Source organism: Macrotis lagotis, chromosome 4 (genome assembly GCF_037893015.1).
Source record: "Macrotis lagotis isolate mMagLag1 chromosome 4, bilby.v1.9.chrom.fasta, whole genome shotgun sequence".
Classification (NCBI taxonomy): Eukaryota; Metazoa; Chordata; class Mammalia; order Peramelemorphia; family Peramelidae; genus Macrotis; species Macrotis lagotis.
Genome location: NC_133661.1, coordinates 161,497,479 through 161,525,130, shown reverse-complemented (window position 1 = coordinate 161,525,130; position 27,652 = coordinate 161,497,479). Strand labels below are relative to the sequence as shown.

General features: G+C 34.9%; 1 protein-coding gene across 4 annotated transcripts in view; it reads right to left on the bottom strand.

Moving 5' to 3' along the window:
* LOC141521709 (thrombospondin type-1 domain-containing protein 4-like) overlaps positions 1-27,652 on the bottom strand; it is a 481,139-nt gene that overhangs the window by 381,525 nt on the left and 71,962 nt on the right. For 2 of the 4 annotated variants that reach the window (XM_074234538.1, XM_074234540.1), the window contains exon 2: positions 14,733-14,846. In XM_074234538.1, coding sequence (XP_074090639.1) covers positions 14,733-14,761 — 29 coding nt within the window. In that variant the 5' untranslated portion in view covers positions 14,762-14,846. Of the gene's footprint in view, positions 1-14,732; positions 14,847-18,998; positions 19,826-22,515; positions 23,306-27,652 lie in introns of those variants that run through there. The other 2 variants (XM_074234539.1, XM_074234541.1) reach the window with 2 other exon arrangements.

Here is a 27,652-nt window from a genome sequence, read left to right as displayed (position 1 = left end):
CTTAAACAGCAGTGCATAAAAGTTTTTGCTAATGTTAAAAATCAACTAGAGTGAGACAGAAAAAACAAAGCAGTGATTATTTTGAATTTTAATAAGAAATGCATGATTTTTAATGGTAAATGACTAATCTTTCAAGGTTTTTTAATAAGTTTGCAGTATTTATACTTTTAAGCTTATAAAAGTTTAAAAGTGCATTAAGACTTTTGGGATACCCTGTATAAGACATGCATAAGTCATTTTGACTATTATAAATATTCAAATTAACTACAAAGGACATATGAAGGAAGATGTGATCTACATCTAGAGAAATAACTGGTAAATAGAAGTACGCATAGAATGACTTTACGTTATGTACACATACACACACACATACACACATACTTGTGTCTAATGGTAACCATGGAGAGAAGGGAAAAGAAAAAAAAAGAAATTTGAATGATAAATTTATTATATACTAGAAAGAGATAGCAAGTTGTGCAACACCAACACATTAGATTTCACTTGTAATTTTTCATGTGCAATCATTTTTTTCTATTACACTGTTATGGTAATACTTGTTTTATTACATAAATCAAAAATAAAATCATAATGAAGAAATGCACCAGCTTTGTTGCTTCTCTGCCCCCTTCCAAGGAACTCATTCTATACCAGAAAATAAAACCAACTCAAAAAACACTTAAAGAGCAATGACCAGTCTTTGTGGCACTAAATTCAGAGGAAAGGCTGAAGAAACAAGTAAGATGTGGAAAGATAAAGAGGACCAAAGAGGGCATTCCTGAAAAGTATAAACAAATATACCAAGGTGAGAATTAGCATGGAAAGGATTAGTGCACTAGCCTGATCAAGATGTTCACTGGGATGTAATAAGAAATAGAGTTAGATAGGCAAGCAATCAGGAAAACAGATGATGGAAAGCCATAAAAACAAGGCAGCAGGCAGAGTTTAGATTTGATGTGGTAGGAATTAGAAAAAAAAAAAGAAGCACTATGATGAAATCTGTATTTTAAAAAGATTATTCAGACAGTAGTTTTTGCAGAATGGCCCACAGAAGGGAGAATCCAGAGACAGAAACCAGATATAGGAGGTTGCTGTAGTAATACAGGTGTGAAGAGATAAGGGTCTGAGCTAGTGCAGTAGCAGAGGAAATGGAAGAAAGCCAGATGTCTGAGCCATATTTCAACAGGATAGTTAACAAGGATTGGTGACAGACTGGATGAAGGAAATAAAAGACAATCACTAAGTAAAAGATGACACTGTGATTTTGATACCAGGAAACTGGAAAAATAAAGGCCTTAGGAACAACCATAAGCAAAAACAAAAAAATGTTAGAGGGAATGTCAGAATTTCTAAATAGAGCTCCTGAAGGCAGCTGTAAAAAAACAATGAAGCATGAAATGAGCAGAACCAAGAGAACTTTGTATGTAATAATAATAATAACAATATTATTTAAAGAACAACTTTGATACAGTACCAACCCTAGAAGCAGGACCCGAGTTCAGTTCCAGTCTCAGACACTTGTCACTTACTAGCTGTGTCATCCTGAGCAAGACAACTAATCTCATTGCCTCAACAACAACAGTGATTGTTATTTTGACTATTATAAATACCCAAATTAACTGTAAAGAACATATGAAGAAAAATGCTATTTACATCCACAGAAAGAACTAATAGAGTCATGTATAGAACAATTTCATATATATATATGTGTGTGTGTGTGTGTGTGTGTGTGTGTGTAATTATTTGTGTCTAATGGTAGCCATCTAGTGCGGTGGGGGAGAAGAGAAGGAAGAAAGAAAAAGAAAAAAATTTACATGATAATTTTGTTGTATATTTGAAAGAAATAGCAAGTTGTGCGTAGGTTTATAGTCTCATGTGTAGGCATATTTTTATGGAAATTTAAACATTTATTATGGAAATGCTTGTTTTATTCCATAAATCAAAAAGAAAATAAAAAGGAAACAAACACATAGATCAGAAGACAGTCTTAGAAATCTGGATTTTGAAGACAGCAGAACAGAGGTTGAGGCAGTGTTGCACAGTCAATAGGGAGTCAGCCTTAAAGCCAAGAATTGACTTCAAGGTCCACCTCTGACAGACTGACTCTCTGGCCCTGGGCAAGTCATTAAACCTTTTGGATAATTCTCTAAGATTATAAATTGCAGAGAAAATTAATGGATAGAATTTCCACATCTGGGAATTCCCTCTAACAATGAAATCACAGGTATAGTCCCTGTTCCTATTCAGAAAAGAGGGAAGAGTTGAAGTCAAACCAATCCAGTTCAATACATATATATATTGATAGACAGATTGATAGATAGATGATAGATAGATAGATATAGACAAATAGATATAGATATATATCAGTGCTATATATAGGCACTGATATATGATATAGGCACTAAGACTAAAAGAAACAAAGAAAGAAGAAAAGAAAAGAAACAATCCCTACTCTCAAGGAGCTCACCTTCTAATAAAGGGATATGTACAGATAAGCAAAAACAAAAGAATTAATCTACCAAGTAATCGTGTGAATTAGCAAGCATTATCAACTGGAATACATAAGATCCTAGAGAAAGCCTAGAAAAGGAGGTAGACTGTGGGGCCACTCAGGATAGAGGTTAGGAAGAAAAGGAAAGAAAAAAAGAAACAGAAGAAGAGTTGTTGTAAAAGTGGGAAAGTTCACCATCCCAAAAACCAAAGGGAAAGGGGAATTTCAAAAATGAAGCCTATCCCTAATAGTCTAGCCACAACATCCTAAAAGTCTACAAGTTGGGAGACATTAAGTATTTCCTTTGGTGCAAGGAGGAAAAGGGAAGATTTCAAAATAGTAGTGCTTGTGAACTTTAGTCATGAATTAAAAATGCATATTATACCCATCTGGCTACCCTTTAAAAATAGATAGTCACAATGTTTGGTATGAATATATTAATACAGTAATTAGACTTTCTCTCTCAGTCACATAGAAAATATCAAGGCCACTTTTTACAACCAAAGTAGTTGTGTGTGCAAACTTTGACTAAAGGTTGAAAAATGATATGGCAGGAAATTGGGGGAGGAGGAGTCTGTATTTTTAAAGTTATTGGGGGGAATACTTGCTTTGACTTTAAGTTTAACCTTTTTTGAATGTCATGGACTCTTTTGGCAGTCAAGTAAAGTCTATGAACACCTTATATGTTAATAATTGAAGGAAATGTTAATTTTCAGTTAGAAGTCAGTGAAAATAAAAGTATAATTTTTGTCTATGTATATTGAAGGACACCCTGAAATCTATCCATGGAGTACAAGTTAAGAGTCCCTGACTTAAAGCAAATTGGGGGTTACATTTGGAGAAATTAAAATCAAGAATGCTACTTTACCTTAAAACTCTAAAAAATATATATACACTATTAGGTATGAGTACCTACAAATCAATATATCTCTAACACTTTGCTTATCCAGTCATTTTTCAGTAGTGTTCTTCTCTTCATGATCCCATTTAGGGTTTTCTTGGCATTTTTCTCCTCCAGTTCATGTTACAATGAGGAACTGAGGCAAAAAGGTTCACACTCTAAGTGCTGAAGACTGCATTCAAACTCATGAAGATTAGTCTTCCTGATTCTAAGCTCAGTGCTCTATCCACTGCACCACCTAACTGCCCACAAGAAATTCACACAAAAAAATTCTTCATTCCCTTTTGAATGGAGAAAAAATGCATAGCCTTCAAACTTTCCTGTTTCATTGTGATTTAACCAAAGAAGTTTTCCATTACATTTGCCTACAAATGTAAAAACACCCTTTCTACCACAGAACATCTGTGACTAGATCCTAGTAAGGTTAAAAATATATAAAGTTAGAAAAGAAAATACATTGAAGAATAAAACTTTTAGATGATGGGTTTGAATTCAGAAGTAAACAAAGGTCTCACTTTCTCCCACCCTCTCATTTTGGAAAGTAGGAGACTGAGGCCTAAAGGGATTAGGTGATTTTTCTAAGCTATTATGTGGTCAAATGAGGATTTGAATTCAGGACTTCTAAATTCAGCTTTCTTATAATCATACTGTAGGAAATGGGGGTTCCTTTTAAATGGAATCATCACAACAATCTGTCAAGGAGAAATTATTTTCTAGGCTTCAGGTTTGGCAAGCTAAGCAATATCATCCTATGGGCTAGAAAAAATAAAAGCAATAAGAGAGTAATTCACATTTGTACAGTATTTCAAAGTGCCTTCCTCATCACACTCCTATGGAGTTTGTCATGCATTTATTATAATCCCCATTTTACAGATAAGAAAATGGGCACAAAGCTACTGAATGATTGGCCTATGGTTATGCAGCACTTGGATAATGGGTTAGAATTTGAACTCACATCTCCTAATTCCAAGTCCAGTTTTCTTTCCATGATAATAGGCTACCCCTCACATTGGAGGTTGCCCAACTTCCATCATTCAGTCACTCTGGTAAGAATGCCTCCTCCCCTGTGCCTAAAGCCATCAAAATGGTGTCTTGTGTCTACACTTGAACATGTCCAAAACACAGGAAATTTGGCCATAATCCTTGATCATCCTTATCCATTTCTGAATCAATGTTTGAGGAATGAGAATGTATGTGTATGCGGCTAGCGTGTGTTATTTCACTTTGATAGTTTGCTTTGGCAAACTGCAGTGAATTTGCAACGTTTTGACAGGCTAAACTGCTACCAGGTCTTTGGCAAACAAATCACACACTCCAAGGCCAAGTGGTTGGGGAAGCAGCATTCCTACCAAGGCTTTACTATTCACCTTACATTCAAAACAGACAAATCTTTCATGCATATAAAGAAACAGATGATTCCCCTGAGGCACAACCAGAATGCCATCTGCCCAACCATTTCCCTGGCCTTAAATACTCATTTTTATTTCTTAATGCAGAAAACAACCTTTAAACTCTGTACAAGATGTAGTCTCAAGCTAACAATACAGCAAAGACTGAGACTTCAGACTTCTATTCTTACCTTGTCTGGAAATCTGAAAATAGTAAGAGACACTACTATCTAATGCTCAGTTTACTTTTAAAAAATTCAGTTTAAAGATATCAAATACCAAAATAAAATCCTTAGCATAAACACATGAGCATGTATGCACATGCGCACAAACAAAACAAGCATATTTCCTTTTCTTTATGGTGAACACAATGTGAGAAAGATTTTGGAAGGAACTTGATCACTAATAAAATTATACTGAACTTCATAAAAAAAAGCTTAATGTCAGAGCGGAAACCCCTACCTACTATTCTCAAGGGGATCAAAGAATTCTGCTCAATGTGCATGTGTACAGTTATTAAACTCAGCCCTCTGGCCTCCTCTTAACAGCAGTTAAACCCACATGAAACAAAAGAGATTAGTTATCAGATACATGGCTAGAACATAATGTATTTCTGCACATAAGCCATTTGCAATAGTCCTATCATAACAATTTCATTCTATAAGCTATTATATATTGCTTTAAGGTTCTTTCACTGTATACATATATTTACATAGATAGACACATTACATTCTTTTGTCTGTAAGATGAGAAGAAAATATAACCATTTCTAAGACTATTGAGAGAATAAGCTAACATTCTAATGAATGACTGGAAAGCAACATTGATGCATTAGGAAGATCTCTGGACTTAGAATAAGAAGACTGGAGTTGGAGCTCTGCATCTAACATCTCCTAGCTGAGGGACCCATCTCTTACCTTCTAAGTCTCAGTGTTTTCTTCTCTGAAATGAGACGAATAATAGCATCTATCTCAAAGGCTTGCTATAAGGATCAAATGATAGGATAATATGCAAAGGACTGTGTGAATCTTTATCAGAATAATGAAGTCTTAAAACTATGTCATATGAGAATCTGCTGAAGGAATTGGGAATTTTTCAGAAGACGGGGAAAGGAGAAGTGGATGACAACCACATCCACATATTTAATAGCTGTCATGCATAGGACAGATCAGATATGTTTTACTTGGCCCCAGAGGGGAAAGAAGCAGCAGTGACTGAAAGCTGCAAAGAGGCCAATTTAGGCTTGCCATTAGGAAAACTTTCCTAACCATGATAGCTATCCCAAAGTGAAATGGTCTACCTCCAGAGGTGATGGCTTCCCTCTACTTGGAGTTCTTCAAAGAGAAATGGGACAGCTACTTGCAGGGTAGGGACCCTTTAGGCTTGAACTACTGACATCCTTTCCAAATTTCAAATTCTATGATTATGCAAATACTATAAAAATGTTTGCTAGTTTTAATATTATTGTGTGATAAATCTAGTATCATTAAGTAATATTGTTTTGTCTTGCAAGGCAATGGTGTTAAGTGACTTGCCCAAGGTCACATAGCTAGATAATTATTAAGTGTCTGAGGTCACATTTGAACTCAGATCCTCCTGACTCCAGAATTGGTGCTCTATCCTCTGCACCATAAGCTGTCCCATAAATTACAATAGGACTGATTCAAAACTGATTCAAATTCTACTTCTATATCTACTATACATAAATATGTGTGTGTATGGATGTGTGTCCATATATGTATGTATGTATACATATATATAAATATTTGAAATATATAAAATATTTCTATTATGTAGAATAGTTCTACTTCCTACTGTGTCTCATGTAACCTCCCTCTCTGCCTACTACAGTGTTCTACATATGTCAAGGATGTGTGAAAATCTGTAATTTCTTCAGTATGGGTACTTTTCAACCAAACAGATAGCAATTCATCATATTTAGTTAGATAAGTCTCAGGGTTACCTCAGAAGTACATCATATGGATAGGAGGCTGCAGGATGTGTCCATGATCACATGGCTAGTAAATGTCAGATGTATAACTTAAATCTCAAAATTTCTTGAGGTGAAGTCTACCACTCTATCTCTGGGAATTTTCACTGGTAGTCCTTGATACTTAAAATTCTCTGTGTCAGAAACCTATCCTGATCCCCCTAAATATTAGTGCCTTTCTTCTATTGATTATTTCTAATTTATCCAGTATAAATCTTATTTATACATAATTTCTTATGCCCTGCCTGCATTATATCAAAACTACTGTGGGGAAAGTCATGATGAGGAAGGGATAATTGTAAAAACATGTTTTCATTTTGATTCCTCTATTTCACTGTGAGTACTTTATAAGCATCAATGGTCTTTTTCCTATCTTTATATCCCCAGCATTTAGCACAGTACCTGGCCCACTTAATACATGCTCTTTGACAGCCTTACAGAAATTAATTTACTGGATGACCAAAGCTCATCTCTTTAACTTTTAAAATATATCTTGATGGAATTAGTTCCAAAATGTATTATGCACATCCCTTCTCTATTAAATACAAATATTTACCACCATTTTAATTTTTCCTTGACAATTCAGGAATATTATTATAACCATCAATTACTATATCCTGCTATAATAAAATGACTCCCTGGAATTTTTACTTATATTTTCCTAAATTAAATGATCCTAGGCTGCCAAATGTTATGAATTCTGTCCCATTTTGATAATCTGACTCCTCCTTCAATGTTAAACCATCTATAATCAATTTGGCTCATATTAGGATAATTGACTCTAGAATTTCTCTCTCTCTCACACACACACACACACACACACACACACACACACAAACACACCCCTCCTCCTCTTCTAATCCATACTGAGTTGAAAAACCAGATAACCAATGTTATTTGCACATTATCTAAACTGAAAGTAAATGCTCTGAGATAGGACTCTGAGATAGGGAGATTGTCTATGAGTAAAATACATAAGCTTTAATGTTTTATTTGAAAAGCAGCTTAATTGAATGTAACAAAGAAGAAGAAGAAATGAATCCTAGTTTTGGCTCTCCTCATGACAAATTATGTGGCCTAAGGCAAGCCCAAGTTTCTTCTTACTCAGTGTCCTCATTCATAAAATATCCTGCCTGTCAAACAGAGTTGTTGTAAGAATCAGAGGATATAAGGAATATGATAGCACATTGGAAAAACTCTATAGTACTATAAAAATATACATTATAATTACTTTATCTATTTTGGCTGCTTAGAAATTATAAAAAAAAAGAAAAACATTGTTTTCTCAATCTTAGCTGTATTTTAGACAGTGGAGGTTCATGAATGAGTGACCTCTAGATAACTGAAGCAGTGTTCCTCTTGCAAAGTATTTTTTTAAATACTATTACATTGCCCACAAGAATACATGCTGTTGTAATATTAATTCTGTCCCATAAAGCATCTTTTTGGTGACTATCAAAAGTAAAGAAAAAATTGGAGTTGAATGGAGAGAAATAGAATATAAAAATGGGAGATTCTCTCCATCATGGGAGAAGAGAATTTAGTGTAAACTATTCGTGGAAGTTCCACTTTAGTGTAAAAGATAAAGGGCATTGGCAACCCAAGAGCCATATCTGAAAGCAAGTTGTATTCAGCATGGTCACAGAATAATAGGATCATAAGTCTGAAGTTGAAAGATTCACATTTCATCTGAATCAATTCCTTTCACATGATGAAGAAACAAAGGTCCCCTAGGTTAAAATTTGCTCCAGGACACAGATGTAGTACAGTTAGCCCTTCTACATTTAGGGGCTAATATCCCAGCACCCCTTCAATCTGGAAAATTCACATAAAATTTTTTGGATTTTTCTTCATACTAAAGAAGACTGAATTTTTTTTCTTTTTTACTTATAGAATGTTTGCAGTACCTTATTGTAAAATTTGGATTGATATTCTACAATACTATACATATATTTTATGCATTTCTGAATTTCTAAACTTTTTCTGTGTTATCTGTTGACCTTCACAAGTCATTTGCAGCTTCTGCAAAACTCTCCTCCAAATTCTCATTTAATTTCTTTTGCCCTATGTGCAAAATATGAAAACTGCTATGGGGAGAATCAAGATATAGAAGGATAACTGTAAGCATCAAAGGAAGGTTTTGAACCCCTGTCCTCAGTCTCTTCCCATGGTTAAAAATGAAAGAGAAGGTATCATGGTAGATCAGTAAAAACTTAAAAAAAATTAAAACTAAAAAAAAGTAACCAAGTAGTATATGCAAGTAATGGATGGAGTTCTATCTAGGCTTGGAGTCAGGAAATAGGGTTCAAATCTTGCCTTGGAGGAAGCATTATGATCCCAAGCTACTTAACTTCTATTTGCTTTAGATAACTCCCTAGAATTTACCAGCTAAGTGACAGGGAAAATACTTACTGTTAGTGGAGGGAAATTTCATACCTGGAGTTCCCTCAACTCTTTATGTGTTTGTATAGTGTGACATAGCCATTACCTTGTAGGTTTGGGTTTGTAAGACTAGTACTTCCAAAAATATTGGTTTCCAGGAAGAGTAAGCTTCGCAGTCAAAAAACAACTGGATTTGGAATAAGGAGGAATTTAAATACTGCCTCTGCCACTTACTAGTCATGTGGTCCTGAGCAAGGCCCTTCATGTCTCTTAGCTTCAGTTTCCTCATTTGTAAACTGAGGCAGTTGAACTTGATCCTTTAAGGTCTTGTCCAGTTCTAAATCAATGATCCTATGCTCTAGTCCTAGAATTCCAGTGGTTGCCACTATTATCCAAAATATGTTATATAATTCAGAGTGCTATAAACAGCACTCAAATTCACTCAATTGTTCTTTTTTTAGAAAAATAAAACTTCTCAAAGCTGAAAGCTATAGAAAAAACTAATTACCAGTAAGAATCCCTAACCCCATATTACCCAGGCCTCCCTAGTAAAACTACTTTTTCTTCTCCCTCATCCACTACTTTCTATCTACTTGTGGGTCGTTCATCTGCCTTTCTCTCTTGAAACCTACCATTAGACACATTTCTACTCATCCTTTAACTATTAGCTATCCCTATTTAATTTCACCTTAACCTTCCTTCGGATCCAAATACCTGAATCTCCATCTTAAGTTCAACCTCAATGGTATTTGTTACAGTTCTTCCACTATAAGGTATAACAGAGCATTTAAGTTGTCATAGACTGCTAGCAGAGCACAATTTGGCTAACTATTCAATTCCTCTCTGTCTATATGCAGAAGAAAAAACTGGCTTCTTTTCCACTTGGTTTGGCAGAAGCTACAAAGAGATCAGGGTCACACCATGTGTCTTCCCATCAGGAATGTGAATCCCTAATAAATGCTTTTTGTTATTATTGTTGTTTTTTTCTTTTCCTGCCAGGGGTTTCCCTGGCAGCCAGCACTTGAAAGCCTTAACCTGCCTTTTCTATTTGAGTAGGAGTCTCTCAGCTCTACTGGCACTGATCCTCCCAATTCCTTTCTGATCAATGTTGAATTTCCATACAATTCATTTCCTTAGTAACTGCTGTGGGTTCCCTTAAGTTATTTTTCTCTGCCAGATCCCACTAACTCTTAAAAGAACCAGAATATTTCAAAACTATATTTAAACAAAATAAAACTAAGTATACGTCTCTTCAGATTATAATGTATTTTAATGCAGCAAAATTATTTGATTTTTAAATTTAGTTTTGGGTTTTTTTTAATTTTTTGAGAAGAAATTAGATTGGGAATCTGGAAGGCCTAGACTCAAATACTACTTTTGACAATTGCTAGTTTTTCAATTATGGGCAAATCACTTGATTTCTTAAGACTTCAGTTCATCATTTATAAAATAAGTTTTAATAGAACCTTTTATACCTGGTTCACAGGATTGTTGTGGAATTTGGTAAAGTGATTTTGCAAACTTAAACTTGCTATTTGTGTTGTTTTAATTATTATTTTATTAATGTTTTCTTATTATGAATATCTCAAAATCAAATCACTACAGTCTGACTTTGAACCATCCTTGACTAAACTTCCAATGTGATCATAAAGTGGAGGTCTTGACCACATAAACAATCCTTAAACAATGAATTCCAGTGGCTCCCTTTTACTTCCAAGATTAAGACAGAAAATCATGTTTGGCTTTTGAAGCCCTTTATAACCTGGCCCCTTCCTATCTTTCTAGTTTTCTTTCACTTCATTTCCTGCCCTTCCACACATTCTACATACAGTGATGTTGACCTCATTGCTACTCACAAGATACTCCATTCCTATGCAGAGTTTGTTCCATCTCATTGGCTATTACTGATACCTAGAATTCTCCCCCTCCTAATCTCTATCTCCTAAATTTCCTGAATTCCTTCAATTCTCAGTTCAGATTCTACCTTCTTCAAAAGGCCTTTCTTATTCCTCCTCAATGTAAATGTTTCCTCTCAGAAATAACCCATAATTTAGTTTATACATACGTTGCATGTATATTATTTAAAGTTATTTAAAAATTTGTCTCCTCCAATAGACTGAGAGTTCCTTCAGTACAGGGACTGTGTTGTTTGCCTCTATTATCCCTAGCACTTGGAATTGTGCCTGGTACATACCAAGTGCTTGTTGACTTGACTTCTCTGCTCCTTAGGACTCTCATGGATGTACATGAGTATCTCTTATTGATATATAATGCTAATCTTTCATCTAACTCATTCCTTTTATAATAGCATTTGCCTTTCCATTCCCAAACCCTAGGCATGTTTCAGTGTTTTCAATCCATTCAGATTTATCTTGAGTTAGGATTTCTAGTTCAGTTCCTTACCTATAGCCTGTCTGTTTAGACATCTGTGAGTCTGATTGTTGATCCTCTTGGCCACTGTCTCTAGTAAATTCCTGGGCTTCCCTGTGAACATTCTTAATATGCTCCTCCTCCTATTCTCTATGGTATCTGCTTTAGCAGATACAGTTGAAGAGTTTTCTCCTTTCCCCACCCTTTTCTATTTATGGGAATAATATTTGCACTACTCAAATCACAAGACTGGTGCAAAGAAGTCCTTGCAAAAGAGCTGTATCCATGTGATTGTTGTTACTGTCCATTAACCCTTGGGAGCCTCAGACAATTCTTGAACAGCTACATTGCCACTTCTAGAGGTGGAAGGTGTACAGATTTGATGTACATATCACTCTCTCTCCTCTCTCCTGTGTCTCTGTCTGCATCTCTCTCAATCTGTCTCTCTGTCTGTCTTTCAATTTTGTTTGTATGGGGAACTCAAGGTAAACAAACTCCACCCAAAATGTAGGTTCATATCTGCTCTGAAAGTGATGGTTTATAGAATTGTGGGGTAGGGAAGGTGTCCTGAGAAGTTAAATAATTTGCCCATGCTCACAATGAAAGTTTAATTATAAAAGAATCCAAACAGGGAAAGTGATTATTCATAATAGGATTGTGTAACACTTAGCACAATGTCTGGCACATAACTAGTGCCATATAAATGCTAACTGTTTTTGCTGTTATTATTTTTACTAAAGGCCAAGGTTTCCCACTCAATCCGGGGCTATTGCCAGGCACTTTGATCTACATCTTGCCATTAGACTCTGATCACTCTGGAGAGTGAAAATGACTTTGCCCAGTTCTGCCTCACTTAAATTCAATCCACTTACAAATCAAGACTTCACTTTTCTAGTGTCATTGGTCTTCTTCAAGAAGGAAAGAGGAACAACAATTATTTTAACTATTCAGAGATCTTTACCTGAAATCTTAGAAATTAATCCATTTCTTTGTAATAAGTCTAGCTTTCTTAAGATTTTGTAGGATTCTTCATTGACATCAATTCCCTACTAAGTATCCCAACTTATATAAATACAACAATAGCTAATATATGTGTGTATGTGTCTAATTTGAAAGTTTACAGAGCTCTTTACATATATATATATATATATATATATATATATATATATTATCTCATTTAAGCCCTCAAATATTATTTTAGTTGAAATAGTTGAAACTGGTTAAGTGACTAAGTTATGCAGCTAGCAACTATTTGAATCCAGGATTCAAATTGGGTCTTCCAGACTATACGTGCAATACTCTATCTACTATACCACCTGGCAAATTATTGTTCTTACAGGATTACAAAACCAGGAACAATCAGGACCTCTCTGTCTTGTTCCACATGCTGGTGAATCCACATTTTGCTCTCCATTGCCTGCTTCCCACTCATATTCCCTACTCACCATAAACCAGTAACTAACCTCTGATCAACAAGATATATCTCTGGAATAGCATTGTACAAGGGGTTGGTCTCCTTTCAAATACTGGGCATGTGGGGGAAGCTAGGTGGCTCAGTGGATAAAGCATTGGCCCTGGAGTCAGGAGGACCTGAGTTCAAATCCGACCTCAGACACTTAATAATTACCTAGCTGTGTGGCCTTGGACAAGCCACTTAACCCCATTGCCTTGAAAAAAAAAAAACCTAAAAAAAATATTGGGCATGTGAATTATTACAGGAGATTAATAAATCCCAGTGGCATAAATTTAAGTTGTTGGATCCCTGTAAAACTTTGTACAGAAGACTCTAGACCCCCACTCTTGAGGTAATTGTAAGCTCCCCAAAGGAGCAGCCTTTATGGTAGCTTATAAGTACAACAGTCTACTGGTATTTGAGCTTGATGAGACAAATGTGATATTACTTGAATTTCTACTTTTATCCAATCAGTTAAGAGGTCTATTATACATTTACAGTATAAAAAAGTATTGGACCACAAGTCAAAAGGCCTAAATGTAATGTTTTCCCCCAGCAAAGTTATCCATAGAATCCTTTTTAAAAATTTTGGAACATTTTTAATTTTTTCCAATTACATGTAAAAACAATTTTTAATATTTGTTTTTCAAAATTTTGAGTTCCAAGTTCTTTCCCACCTTCCTTCCTTGAGAAGTTAAACAATCTGATATAGATTATACATATTCAGTTTGCAAAATGCATTTGTATACTAGAAAAGGACTAAACTTAAGGTAATATTTGACCATTTTTTAGCTGTGTAACTTGGGACAAGTTATATAATCCTCTGAACCTCAGTTTTTCCTCTGTATATAAAATTTTTGCCATTGTTTAATCTTTTTTATGTTGATGTTTTATTTTCTCAGTTGTGTCAGATTCTTCATGACCTCATTTGGAGTTTTCTTGGAAAAGATACTGGAGTGATTTGTCATTTCTTTTTCCAAATCATCTTATATATGAGGAAACTGAGGTAAACAGAACTAAATGATTTCTCTAGGATCACACAGCTAATAATTATCTGAGGTCAGATTTGAACATGAGTCTTCCCAACTCCTGGTCCTATATGTTATCCACAGTGCTACCTAGCTTCCCCCATCTGTATAATTAACTGTAATCCCTCAAAATTAATATCTGACTTGCCTTCTCTCAGAGCTATTAAAAGGATGGATCACTATAGATAAAAGTACTCTATAAATGATAAAATGCTAGACAAAAGCTAAAGTTGTAATACTTTTATTTATAACATTGATATTGTATTTAAAAAGGAATTAGTTACAGCCCACTAAGGCCAGCTGTTATGAAACAGAGACAATATATTACAGCTTAGAGTCATGATACCTCAGCTGGAACTCCAACTCTAAAATTATTTATGTGATCTTGGGTAAAGCATTTAACCTACTAAAACACAATTTCTCCATTTGTAAAACGTGGATAATAATATGTACAATAATATCTCCCCTAAAAGATTGCTAAGTAGCATATGCCCTGAGAGATTAAAGACCTATGAGTTATCATGTTGAAATTTAATTTACAAGTGAATATATTCTTTCTTACTTATTTTATTTTAAAATAAATTTTATTGATTCTTCTGTTTTAATATTATCCATATTCCCCACTGTATCTATGCTTATCTCAGAGAATTATCTCTTATAGCAAAAGGGGGGGGAGTCAATAAAACCAACACATGAAAAATAAATTTTTTTTTTAAAAAACTGATGACTCACCTCAGAAAAATGATGAAATGTGAGATCATGATGTTCAGGTATTGGCGTCCAATGAAGATCAAGGAGCCCTCTAAGTGGTCACAATGTTTCTATGCCAAAAACTATGTTCGAATTCTATAGAAGAAATGAGCATTATTTTTAGTATCATTGATTTGGGATTTCTCAAAGCACAGAAGAAAATTAACAACTCACAGATAGCCTAAGACATCTGAAACAAGAAGAGGGAAGCTGTCAGACTGCTAACAACCCTAGAGTCAATCCAAAATTCATCACCCTTCCTATCCTTGGGCTTCCTAGCTGGAATGTCAAGACAGACCTCAGATTCTCAATTATACCTCCATGGGGTATGGCAGGGTTGAGAGAGTAGGGGTGACAGAGATAAGTAGTATCATTTAAGATGTTGGGAATCATAGCACAGTTTATCGAGCATCTACCTTTTAAACTAGAAAGAACTGAGTTCAGTTCCTACCATTACACATGCTGAGAGGTTATATGGGGTTCAGGGAGGACTAGCACCCCTAGTGTAAGGAATTGCTGTACCTTTTTTGGGGCTGCTCATTTATCTTTGGTGTCCATCTGGCACTCAATTCTCACTAGTGGCTCCAAGAAGGTGATCAAGCACAGCAACCATACCCCAGGATAACTATCTCAGCAGATAGGTTAACCAGGTTGAGAGTCACCAACAAGCCACAAACTTATTAGTGAGTTGGGGGACAGGGTTCTATATTAAGTATATAAAGACTTCTCCAGGAAAAATGGGAGAATATGAGCAATTTGTTCCAATTGCCATGACGATAGAAGCAGGTACTGTGGAGGGCTTAGAGTTTAGTCAGCATTGAAAACACCAATATCATCTACTGCATCCTGGGCATCACTAGAAGACTTAACTTTTATCCTATCACTGGACTTTGATGACTCTGGAAGAAAAAGTGAGACTAATGATTTTGTGCTCCTTTGACTCACTTAAATCCAATTCATGGACAAGTCAAAATATCACTCTGTGATGCTATTGGTCCTCTTCAAAATAAGGGATTAGCAGCACAAAGATGTCATCCTGGGCAAGTCATTTAACTTCTCAGTGTTCTAGGTATCTCTCTAAGTATATTAATTGCAAAGAAGGTAGCAATCTGCATAGTGGAAGGAGTTTCTTCACCTAGAAGTTCCCTAGACCAATCAACCTTTGGTTTAGTCTCTATTAAGCAATTATTATCACATTTAACAATCATAGTAATGACATTTATATTTATTAAAGAGCTACAATATGCCTATTATAGACACTGGAGACATAAATGCAATAGATGAAGCAATCCTTCCCTTTCTAGAAGTTTACAAAGTACCCACCCTGGAGTCAGGAGGACCTAAGTTCAAGTTCAACCTCAGACATTTGACCTTGGGGAAACCAATTAACCCCATCTGCCTTGCCAAAAAAAATTCTTGGAAGGACAAGGAATTGCATATGTATATATATGTATATACATATACATACATATGTGATAAATATAATTATATCACATAAACAAATTTATCTGATAAATATAAAGTGAATAAATATAAATAAATGCAAAGTAGTTAAATACATGTAATGAGGTACAGATCAATGAGGATTCAGGTTTTTGGAACATGCATTGCATGGTCTGTTAGTACTAAACCAGATGAAAATAGACCAGGAATCTTATGTTTTTTCTTATCCCTCACACTTAGCATAGTACTCAACACATAGTAGTAGTCACTTAATAAATGACTATTGAAGTAAATTATTGAATTGAATTGAGGCATGATAAAATGGCATGGTGAAAGAGCCCTTCCTCTCTGTGATTCAGAGCATGGCAAAGCATCCTGACCATTTCCTTTCAGCTTGTTGAATCTGGCTGCTGATCCAGAACCAAATATAATTGCTTTAGAACCCTGAAAAGAACTGAAGAATTCTTTCTTCTCTAGTTTTTTTTTTTTGAGCAAAGAACAGCCACTATGGGCTTCCCCATAGACCAGAGGCCTCAAGTCCTCTCCTTGCATTCTTTTTCACTCTCATTGTGGTTGTAAAATTATCATGTTGCTGTTTTTCTGCTTAAATTGTGTGAATTTTTTTTTATTTATTTTAGGTTAATAAGCAGCAAAGATAGAATAAACTGGGTTATGGCCTTATAAACTTAGAAAGGTCAAAAAAGAACTGAAGTCTGTAGCAGAATCTGCTACAGCATCTGAGCCCAGTGAGAAGCCAGCAGCTAAGAGTTCTTCAAGAACTCTACAAGAAAGCAATTTATCAGCCTTGTCCAAACCAGAAATGGGGTGCCAAGGGAAAGGAATACTAGTGTTTATCATTTTATGTTTGAATCCACACTCCCCAGAGATCAATGAAGTAGAAGAAGCAAGTGGATTCACAATTTTGGAGAGTTGAATTGTTTGCTTAAATTTATATTCTTGCTATCTTTTCAGTTTTGTTGTTGTTCAGTCATGTCCAACTCTTCATGACCCTCTTTAGGATTTTCTTGGCAGAGATACTGGAGTGCTTTTCCATTTCCTTTTCCAACTCATTTCATAGGTGAGGAAATGGAGGCAAACAGGGTTAAGTGACTTGTCCAGAGACATATAGCTAATAAATGTCTGGGGTCAGACTTAATTTCAAGAAGAAGAGCGCTCTAAACTCCAGGTCCAGCACTTAGTTGTCTAGTAAATGACACTGTAAAAGTTAATATTGATTGAATAATTGATAATAGAGATAAATTGCTAAAAATTATATTAGAGCAGCAACCATGAGATAGATAATATTGAAAAAAATGCATTTGGGAGAACACAATGAATGGTGGTCCATGAGTAAAAATATTAGAGAAATACCCCCCCCCCGAAATTCAGGTTGACCTCTAGAACCTTAAGAGGAGTCTTGATCTAGGGACCCAAACTGCTAGTTTGAGTGGCAGTGGGGAGAATAAGCCTAGAGTATATGTGCTTTATCCAACATAATTGGAGAAAGGAAACTCAAAAAGTTGATGAGGAAAGGTTTCACTTAGAAGAGTCTTTAAACTGCATATTAAATTAAGACAGGAATTCTCTTAGGTAGAAGTGAAGAGGATGGATGCATTGGAGACAAGTCAGTGGAAAGGCACAACAAAGTCTGTTGGAGGATCATTAGGGAGTAATAGAGAAAAAGTCAAATTAACTGAATAACAGAGAGCAGAAAGGAATATGCATATACACATATATGTATAAAGCACATATAATAAGCATCTATATGCATATATACATATATATCCCCTAATACTTGACAAGAAATGTGCTTTTTTATAAATATCATTTGATACCACAATTCTGTAAGACAAGTACTATTATTATCCTCATTTTACATTTAAGGAAATTGGGGATAAACAAACTTAAATGAGTTGCTCAGAGTCATATAACTAGTAAGCATATGAGCCCACATTTGAACTCAGGTCTTATTGATTTCAGGCCAAGTGTTCTTTCCACCCAGCCACCAACTGCCTCAAGAAAGGAAAACAATGTACAGTTAGGCTGGAAAAATAGGTTGGGGCAAGTCTAGAAAGGCTTTAAAAGTCACCTTCCCAAGTCCAACATGTCATAAAATACACTAAAACAGACTCTTCTTTGGAGAACTTGTGGCTAGGGGGAAGATAAGGATGCTTGTGGTTTCTGCATGGTTCCCTCAATTTGAAACAGGAGATATTCTCAAAGGGGTGATTTTTTTAAGGAAATACATATAAAATTCAAAAAGTTCAATGTTGGGGCAGCTAGGTAGCGCAGTGGATAGAGCACCAGCCCTGGAGTCAGGAGTACCTGAGTTCAAATCCAGCTTCAGACACTTGATTATTAACCTAGCTGTGTGGCCTTGCGCAAGCCACTTAACCCCATTTGCCTTACAAAAACTAAAACAAACAAAAAAATAACCAAAAATTCAATGTTTTAGAAATAACTTAAGGGAGTAGGAGATTCAAACCCCATTGGGAATTATTAAAAGTTGGCAAAAAAAGCATGATCTTTTTTGAAAGCCCAGCATGCCAACAAGTGCTAAAAAACATCCCATTGAAACTGAATATCCTGGATGTTTTCCCAAAGGTGCACTGATATCCATTTTTTTAGGGAAAAAATTCAAAAATTGTACAATGAAACTAATTTTATAAGACTGAAATAAGAGTATTATTCTCTTGCCCTTGACTGGATATTAAATATGCAAGACGACAAGCTCAGTTTTCTAGACAGATGACTGTCACCTACCAGCCAATCAATCAACCAAAAAAACTTTTATTTAGTACTTACTATGAGTCAGGCACTGTGTTAAATGTTTTGTTGTTGCTGCTGTTCAGTTGTTTCAGTAATGTCTGACTCTTCCTGATACCATTTGGGGTCTTCTTAGAAAAGCTACTGAAGTGGTTTTCCATTTCCTTCTGCAGTCCATTTTGCAGATGCAGAAATGGACAAACAGGGAAAGTCATTTGTCCAGGGTCACACAGTCAGTAAGTATCTAAGGCCAAATTAAAAATCAAGAAGATGAGTCTTCCTGTCTCCAGGCCCAGAATTCTAGTCACTGCACCACCTAGCTGCCATATTAAATCCTGGGGTACAAAGACAGATAAAAATAGTCCCTGGTCTCAGGAAGCTTCCATTCAAATGCAGGAGGCAACATAAAAAGATATATATAAGTTGCTTTAAATTTTTGTTCACAAGAGGTTGTCCTGACTTGTCCATGAATTGGATTTAATTTAGGAAGCAAAGTTGTCAGCCTCACTGTCTTGTTCAGAATCATCAAAGTCCAGGGTAAGACAAAAGTCAAGATGACTGGTAGTGTCCTGGAATGCAGTGGATAAACTTGACGTCTTCAAAGTCTAACCAAGCTCTAAGCTCTCCATAGTGCCTGCTATGGCCTTCATGGCTATTGGAACAAATTATTGTCTTCCTCCCATTCTGCTGGAGAAAGTCTTAATATGTTTTGGGGTAGACACCTGATATAGATTTAGAAACCCAAGAGTAAATTAATACCTTGCAAGAAGAAAATTAACACCTTGCAACAAGAAAAAAAAATCCTTGAAAAATACAATTGGACAAGTGCAAAAAAGAAAATAATTCTCTCAGAACCACAATTGGACAAATGGAAAACTCCTTCAAAAATAGAAAGGACCAATTGGAAAAGGAGTTGCAAAAGGTAAATGAAGAATATTCTTCTCTTAAAAAAAAAAAGAATATAATCCATGGAAACTAATGACTTCATGAGACAAGAAGAATCTGTTAAACAAAACCAAAAAACTGAAAAAATATAAGAAAACATAAAATACCTCAATGGCAAAACTACTGACCTAGAGAAAAGATCCAGGAGAAACAACTTAAGAATCTTTGGGCTCCCTGGACACACTGAGGATAAAAAAAACCTGGGCTCAATATTTCAGGATCTTTTGAAGAAAATTGCCCTTCTATCATAGAATCAGAAGGCAAAATAGTTATTAAGAATACATCAATCCCCTCCTGAAAGGGATCCCAAAATGAAAACACCTAGGAATATTGTAGCCAGATTCTAGAACTATCAGATAAAAAAGGAAATCCTGCAAGCAGCCAGAAAGAAATAATTTAGATATGAAGGAGCCAGAGTAAGGATTACACCAGACCTGGCTGCATCAACATAATGGGATCAAAGGGCCTGGAATACAATATTCTGAAGAGCAAGGGAGCTTGGAATGCAGCCAAGAATTTGCTATCCTGCAAAACTGAGTCTTCTCTTCTAGGGGAAAACCTGGACATTTAAGGATATAGGAGACTTAAAACTTTTCCTGATGAAAAGACCAGAGCTAAATGGAAAATCTGAACTTCAAACACAAGACTTAAGAGACACATAAAAAGGGAAAAAAGGGAAAAGAAAAAAAAATTGCTATCCAATAAGATGAAACTGGTTATATTCCCACCTGGGAGAAAGATTCTCATAACTCTTGAGAATTGTTACTTTATTAGAAAGAATATACTAGCCAGAAGTAATGAACACTCATGACTTGTCTGTGACTCTGATAGAATGATTTTTTTAAATCTCCTTAAAAAGGGGAGACAGTAAAGAAAAGGGACAATGGAAGATTGAATAGGGTAAATCACATTACATGAAGAGTTACAAAGGACCTATTGCAATAGAGGGAAAGAAGGAAGGAGGTGAGAACCACCTGAATCTTATTCTCTTCAGATTTGGTTCAAAGAAAGATCAACATACACAAACTCAATTAAGTTAAGAAACTTATCTTACCTTTCAAACATTAAAAGAGGAAAGAGGAGGCAGAGAAAAAGAGGAACTAACAGAAGGAAGGGAAGGAAGAAGGGGCAAAGGGACAGGGGAAAGATAGGGAAGGGGGAATGGATATAAGGAGGCAAACATGCTGAAGGAGGTGGTATTCAGAAATAAAATACTGGGGAATATGGATAAAGTGAAAAAAAGGGGGAAAATACAAACAGAGGGAAGAAAGCATGGAGGGCAATAAAGAGTTAGTAGTTATAACTTTGAATGTGAATGGGATGAACTCTCCCATAAAATGTAAACAAATAGCAGAGTGGATTAAAAACCAGAATCCCACAATATGCTGCTTGTGAAACTCATTTGAAGTAGAGAGATACATGTACAGTAAAGGTAAAAGCAGAATATTTGGAATATTTGGAGCAGAATATATTTTGCTTCAGATGAAGTTAAAAAGGCAGGGGTAGCAATCCTTATCTCAGACAAAGCAGCTGCTAAAATAGATCTCATTAAAAGAGATAAGGAAGGAAACTATATCCTCTTAAAAGGTACCATAGACAATGAATCAATTTCAATATTAAATATGTATGCACCAAGTGGTATAGCTTCAAATTCTTAGAGTAGAAGCTGAATGAGTTACAGGAAGATATAAACATCAAAACTCTACTGGTAGGAGATCTCAACCTCCCTCTCTCAGGTTTAGATAAATCTAACCATAAAATAAACAAGAAGGAAGTTAAGGAGGTAAATAGAATGTTAGAACCTAGTCATGATAGACCTTTGGAGAAAATTGAAAGGGAACAGAAAGGAATATACTTTTTTTTCTGCAGCACATGGCATTTACACAAAATTATCCATGTACTAGGGCATAAAAACCTTATTATCAAATGCAGAAAGGCAAAAATAGTGAATACTTCCTTCTTGGATCATAATGCAACAAAAATCATGGGCAATAATGGGCCATGGAGAGACAGACCTAAAGCTAATTGGAAACTAAATAACCTCATTTTAAAGAATGAACGGATCAAACAATAAATTATAGAATTAATGATTTCATCCTAGATAATGACAATAATGAGACAACATATCAAAACTTTTGGGATACAGCCAAGGCAGTTATTAGGGGATATATTATATCTTTAACTGCTTATATGAATAAAATAGAGAAACTAAGCATGCATGCAACTAAAAAAATTAGAGAAAATAAATCAAACCCCCAATTACATATTAAATTGAAAATTCTAAAAATTAAAGGAGAAATTAAGAAAATTGAAAATAAGAAAACTATTGAACTAATAAATAAAACCAAGAGTTGGTTTTATGGAAAAAATAAAATTGATAAACCTTTGGTTAATTTGATTAAAAAAAAAGAAAAAAACAAATTACTAGTATCATAAATGAAAAAGGTGAACTCACCACCAATGAGGAGGAAATTAAAGATATAATTCAGAATTATATTGCCCAACTCCATGCCAATAAATTTAATAATCTAAGTGAAATGAATGAAAATTTACAAAAATATAAGTTGTCCAGGTTAAATGAAGAGGAAATTAAATACCTAAATAAACCTACCTCAGAAAAAGAAATTCAACAAGCCATCATTGAACTCCCTAAGAAAAAGTGTCCAGGGCCAGATGGATTCACAAGTGAATTTTATCAAGCATTTAAGGAACAATTGGTTCCAATTCTATATAAACACTTTAGAAAAATAGGTGAAGATGGAACTCTGCTTAACTCCTTCTATGACATCATTATGGTGACAGGAAGAGTCAAAACAGGGAAAGAAAATTATAGACCAATTTTCTTAATGAATATGGATGCAAAAATCTTACATAAAATCTTAGCAAAGCAATTATAGCAAGTTATCACTAGGATAATACACTATGACCAGGCAGGATTTATCACAGGAATGCAGGGTTACTTCAATATTAGGAAAACTGTTACCATAATTGACTATATCAATAACAAAACTATCTCAGTAGACTGAAAAAGCCTTTGACAAAATACAGCACCCACTCTTACTAAAAACACTAGAGAGCATAGGAATAGTTTGCTCCTTAGAATGATAAACAGTATCTATCTGAAATCATAAACAAGCATTATGTGCAATGGGGATAAGTTAGAAGCATTCCCAATAAGATTGGGGTGAAACAAGGATGCCATTATCACCACTACTAATCAATACTGTATTAGAAATGTAAGCTTCAGCAATAAGAGAAGAAAAAGAAATTGAAGCAATTAGAATTGGGAAGGAAGAAACAAAACTCTCACTTTTTGCAGATGATATGATGGTATATCTAGAGAAGCCTAAAAAACTACTAGAAACAATTAGCAACTTAGCAAGGTTGCAGGATCCTCAGCATTTCTATATATTACTAGCAAGATATAGCAGCAGGAACTACAAAGAGAAAGTCCATTTAAAGTAACTTCAGACAATATATAATACTTGGGAGTCTACCTGCCAAGGAAGAGTCAGAAAATGCATGAAAACAACTACAAAACACTTTTTACACAAATAAATTTAAATAACTGGGCAAATATCAACTGCTCATGAATAGGCCAAGCTAATATAATATATATGACAATTCTACCTAAATTAAACTACTTATTTAGTGCCTTGCCAATATAACTTCCAAAAAATTAGATAGAAAATGAGCTAGAAAAAATTGTAACTAAAATCATATGCGAAACAAAAAGTCAATAATATCCAGGGATTTAATTTAAAAAAGTGCAAAAGAAGGTAGCTTAGCCTTACCAGATCTAAAATTATCTTATAAAACAATAGTCATCAAAACTGTCTAGTATTGGATAAGAAATAGAGTGGTGGATCAGTGGAATAGATTACATGCAAAAGAGACACAAGGAAATGATTATAGTAATCTGCTGTTTTATAAAACCAAAGAGCCCAGCTTCTGGGGTAAGAAATCTCTCTTTGATAAAAAAAAAAAACTGTGGGGAAAATTGGAAGTTAGTATGGAAGAAACTTGGATTAGACCAACATCTCATACCCTATACCAAGATAAGATCAAATTGGGTACAGGATTTAGTCATAAAAGACAATATTATAAGCAAACTAGGAGATCAAGTAGTAGTTTACCTGTCAGATCTATGCAAAAGGAAGCAGTTTAAGACCGAGGAAGAGATGGAGAACTCATTAAAACCAAACTAGATGATTTTGATTACTTTAAAAAGCTTTTGCACAGACAAAACAACTGTAACCAAGATTAAAAGAAATGTAGTAAATTGGAAAACAATTTTTACAACTAGTATCTCTGACAAAGGATTTATTTTTAAAATATACAGAGAATTGAGTCAAATTTATAGAAACAAAATCCATTCCCCATTTGAGAAATGATCAAAGGATATGTAAAGGCAATTTACAGATGAGGAAATCAAAGCTATCCATAGTCATATGAAAAATTGCTCTAAATCATTACTGATAGAGAAATGCAAATCAAAGCATCTCTGAGGTACCATCTCACAACTATCAGATTGGCTATTATGACCAGAAAGGACAATGTTCAATGTTGGAAGGGATGTGGGAAACCTGGGACACTAAAGCATTATTGGTGGAGCTGTAAATTCATCCAATATTTCTGGAGAGCAATCTGGAATTATGCCCAAAGGGCAATAAAAATGTGCATACCCTTTGATCCAGCAATACCACTACTTGGTCTATACCCTGAAGAGATCATGAAAAAGAATGAAAACATTACTTGTGCAAAAATATTCATTGCAGCCCTGTTTGTGGTAGCAAAGAACTGGAAATTGAGTGAATGTCTATCAACTGGGGAGTGGCTGAACAAATTATGGTATATGTATGTTATGGAACACTATTGTTCTTTTAGAAACCAAGAGGGATGGGATTTCAGAGAAGCCTGGAAAGACTTGCATGAACTGTTGTTGAGCAAGATGAGAAGAACCAGAAGAACATTATACACCCTAACAGCAACATGGGGGTGATGATCAACCTTAATGGACTTACTCATTCCATCAATGCAATAACCAGGGACAATTTTAGAGCACCTGAGATGGGGAATATCATCTGTACCTAGAGAATGAATTGTGGAGTTTAAACAAAGGCCAAAGTCTATTACCTTCAATTTTTTTTTTAAAAAAGTATCTTATGTACTACATAATTTTGCTACCTGTAATATTTTATTTTCTCCTCAAGGATAAGAATTCTCTCTCAACACATTCAATTTTGATCAATGTATAGCATGGAAGCAATGTAAAGATTATCAAACTGCCTTCTGGGGGGGGATGGCAGAAGGAAGGGAGGTTGGGGGAAAAAGTGTAAAATTCAAAATCTTACAAAAATGATAGGTAGAAACTACTTTTATATATAATTGGAAAACAAATGACATATTAATAAAATTAAAAAACAAAAAAGAGAACTCTACTAAGGACCTCAATTTATCACATAGATTCCACTTTGCATCTGCTGCCCTTCTCGGGTTTTTCCACTATGAAAAACAAGATGCCTCTATGCTCAGTATGCACTGCTGTTTGTTTCTCATCTTGTTTCTTTGTGTGTTGTCTCTTCTCATTATATAGTAAACTCCTTCAGGGCAGTCACTGTCTTTCTTTTTATTAATTGTATCCCCAGTGCTTAACATATAGAAGGTGCTCAATAAATGTTTATTGGATTAGATTATCTGAGAGATGTTATAAAAATATATATGACAAGACTTGACATTTAACATTTATTAGATTATAAATAATATAATTGCTAGACAGCATCAGGTCAGATGATGATCAAGCAATCAATAATATATTGAGCACTGTGCCTAATGACATAAGAGAGATGTATAAGTCATGGTTCTTGCCCATAATTGACAATCTAGTCAGAGCAAGTAGATGCACATGCATGAAATAACCAGTAATGAAAAGTAGAATTACCACAAACACTAAATATAGATATATATGTGCATGTGTGTATATGCATACACATATATATGTATGTATATATATACATATATATATATATATATATATATGTAAAAAGAATATTCTTGATGACCAGGAAAAAATGGTCCTGTGTCTGCTGCATAATAAGAGTAAAAGATAAATGATAAACTGCCCAAAATTTCCATTGATATCCAACCAACATCAAGAGAACTCTACTAAGAATCTCAACTCATCACATATATTACTTATGACAGATTTATGGAAGGTCATGCATAAGGGTATCATAAGATTGGCAGGGGTACAATTTATAAAACCTTGAAAAGAAATACCCACATCATTGAAATCATAGATTCACTGGAATGAAGTGGTATAACAAAATACAATTTATATCACAAATACCAAATGAATGAGACATACCACCATGACCTGGCATTATGAGAAAAGGCTTAATATGGGAAATGGGTCATAACCTGTTCCTTAAAGAATATGTAGGATTTGGCTATGTTGAAGAGAAGTAAAGATACATTTCAAGTTGTTGTAATTGAATAGGCAAAGATTCAGAGGCAGATTTGTATGAGGGAGCAATGGAAAATAAAGCTGAGTGAATAGGATGGAGCCATATCATCTATAAGCTTCAAAGTCATGAAAGTTTACATATGATGAAACATTAAAGGAATTTTAGGATTTGGAGCTAGACTAAATCATAGAAGTCATCTCATCCAACTCATTAAAAGAGTCATGAGCAGGGTAGTAACATGATTAAAGTAATATTTAAGGAAGATTAGTCTGGCATTGGTGTACATTATGACTTGGCTATACAAATGATCATTGAAACTGAGATAGCTTTTAAAAGCTATATTTTTCTGTGGAAAATGTTTCACAAGAATAAAAACGTTAACTCTCCTTCCACTGTTAATACATGAATTCCCTACTGGATGGACATCTCACCTTTTTCTTTGTTCTGTCAATAACCCACATAAAGTCTGAAACCAGTAACTGTGTTTGACTCTGAAATCCACAGTCTAGGACCCATCTGGCCTTTCATTCATCATTTCTTGTTAGATAATCTAGAAGGGAATCTGAAAATGCCCAAATGTAGCAGAGAAATAGAATTAAAGAATGATTCTGTCAAGTAGATATATCACAATGATGCTCCTGAAACAGACACCAGAGAAAATGAGTCTCATTAATAAGATGCCAGTGTACCAAATGCCCATCTCTATCCTTGCTGTATATTCTATTCTATTCTATTCTATCCAAGATTTGCTCTTAGACTTGTAATGAATGTATCCTACTAAAATCCTTATACACAGAAGTTTTAAAATAACTCATCAAATTGAATTCTGGAGATTAAGGTAAAACATTTTTCCCAAACTAAGACAACTTAGCATCTTGACAGGAGAGATTGGAACACTAAGGCAAGGGTGAGCCCATAGCTAAGTCTATATTAGTGATGGTCCTTGGAGGTACCTGTAACATCAGCAGCTTTAGGAGCTTCCAGCCAGATAGGTAAGGGAGCTGGACAACTGGTCAGAAGAACCAGGAGACCTTACAGTGAATTTAGGACCTGATGCTATCTAGCAACTACATTACTCATAAACAGTTCCAGGGCAGATAAGAGTATAATGTGCTTGTTGAAGCAAGAGAGCAAGAACCCTTCCTAGGTAAAGGATAAGGAGGTGAGGAGATTAGTGACCACACTTTTCATTGAATTATATCACCTGGGAATCACCAATAATTTGCAGATCCCCAGAATTAGTTCTGAAAACAGGAGCACAAAAAATGTCTAAAGCTTGGG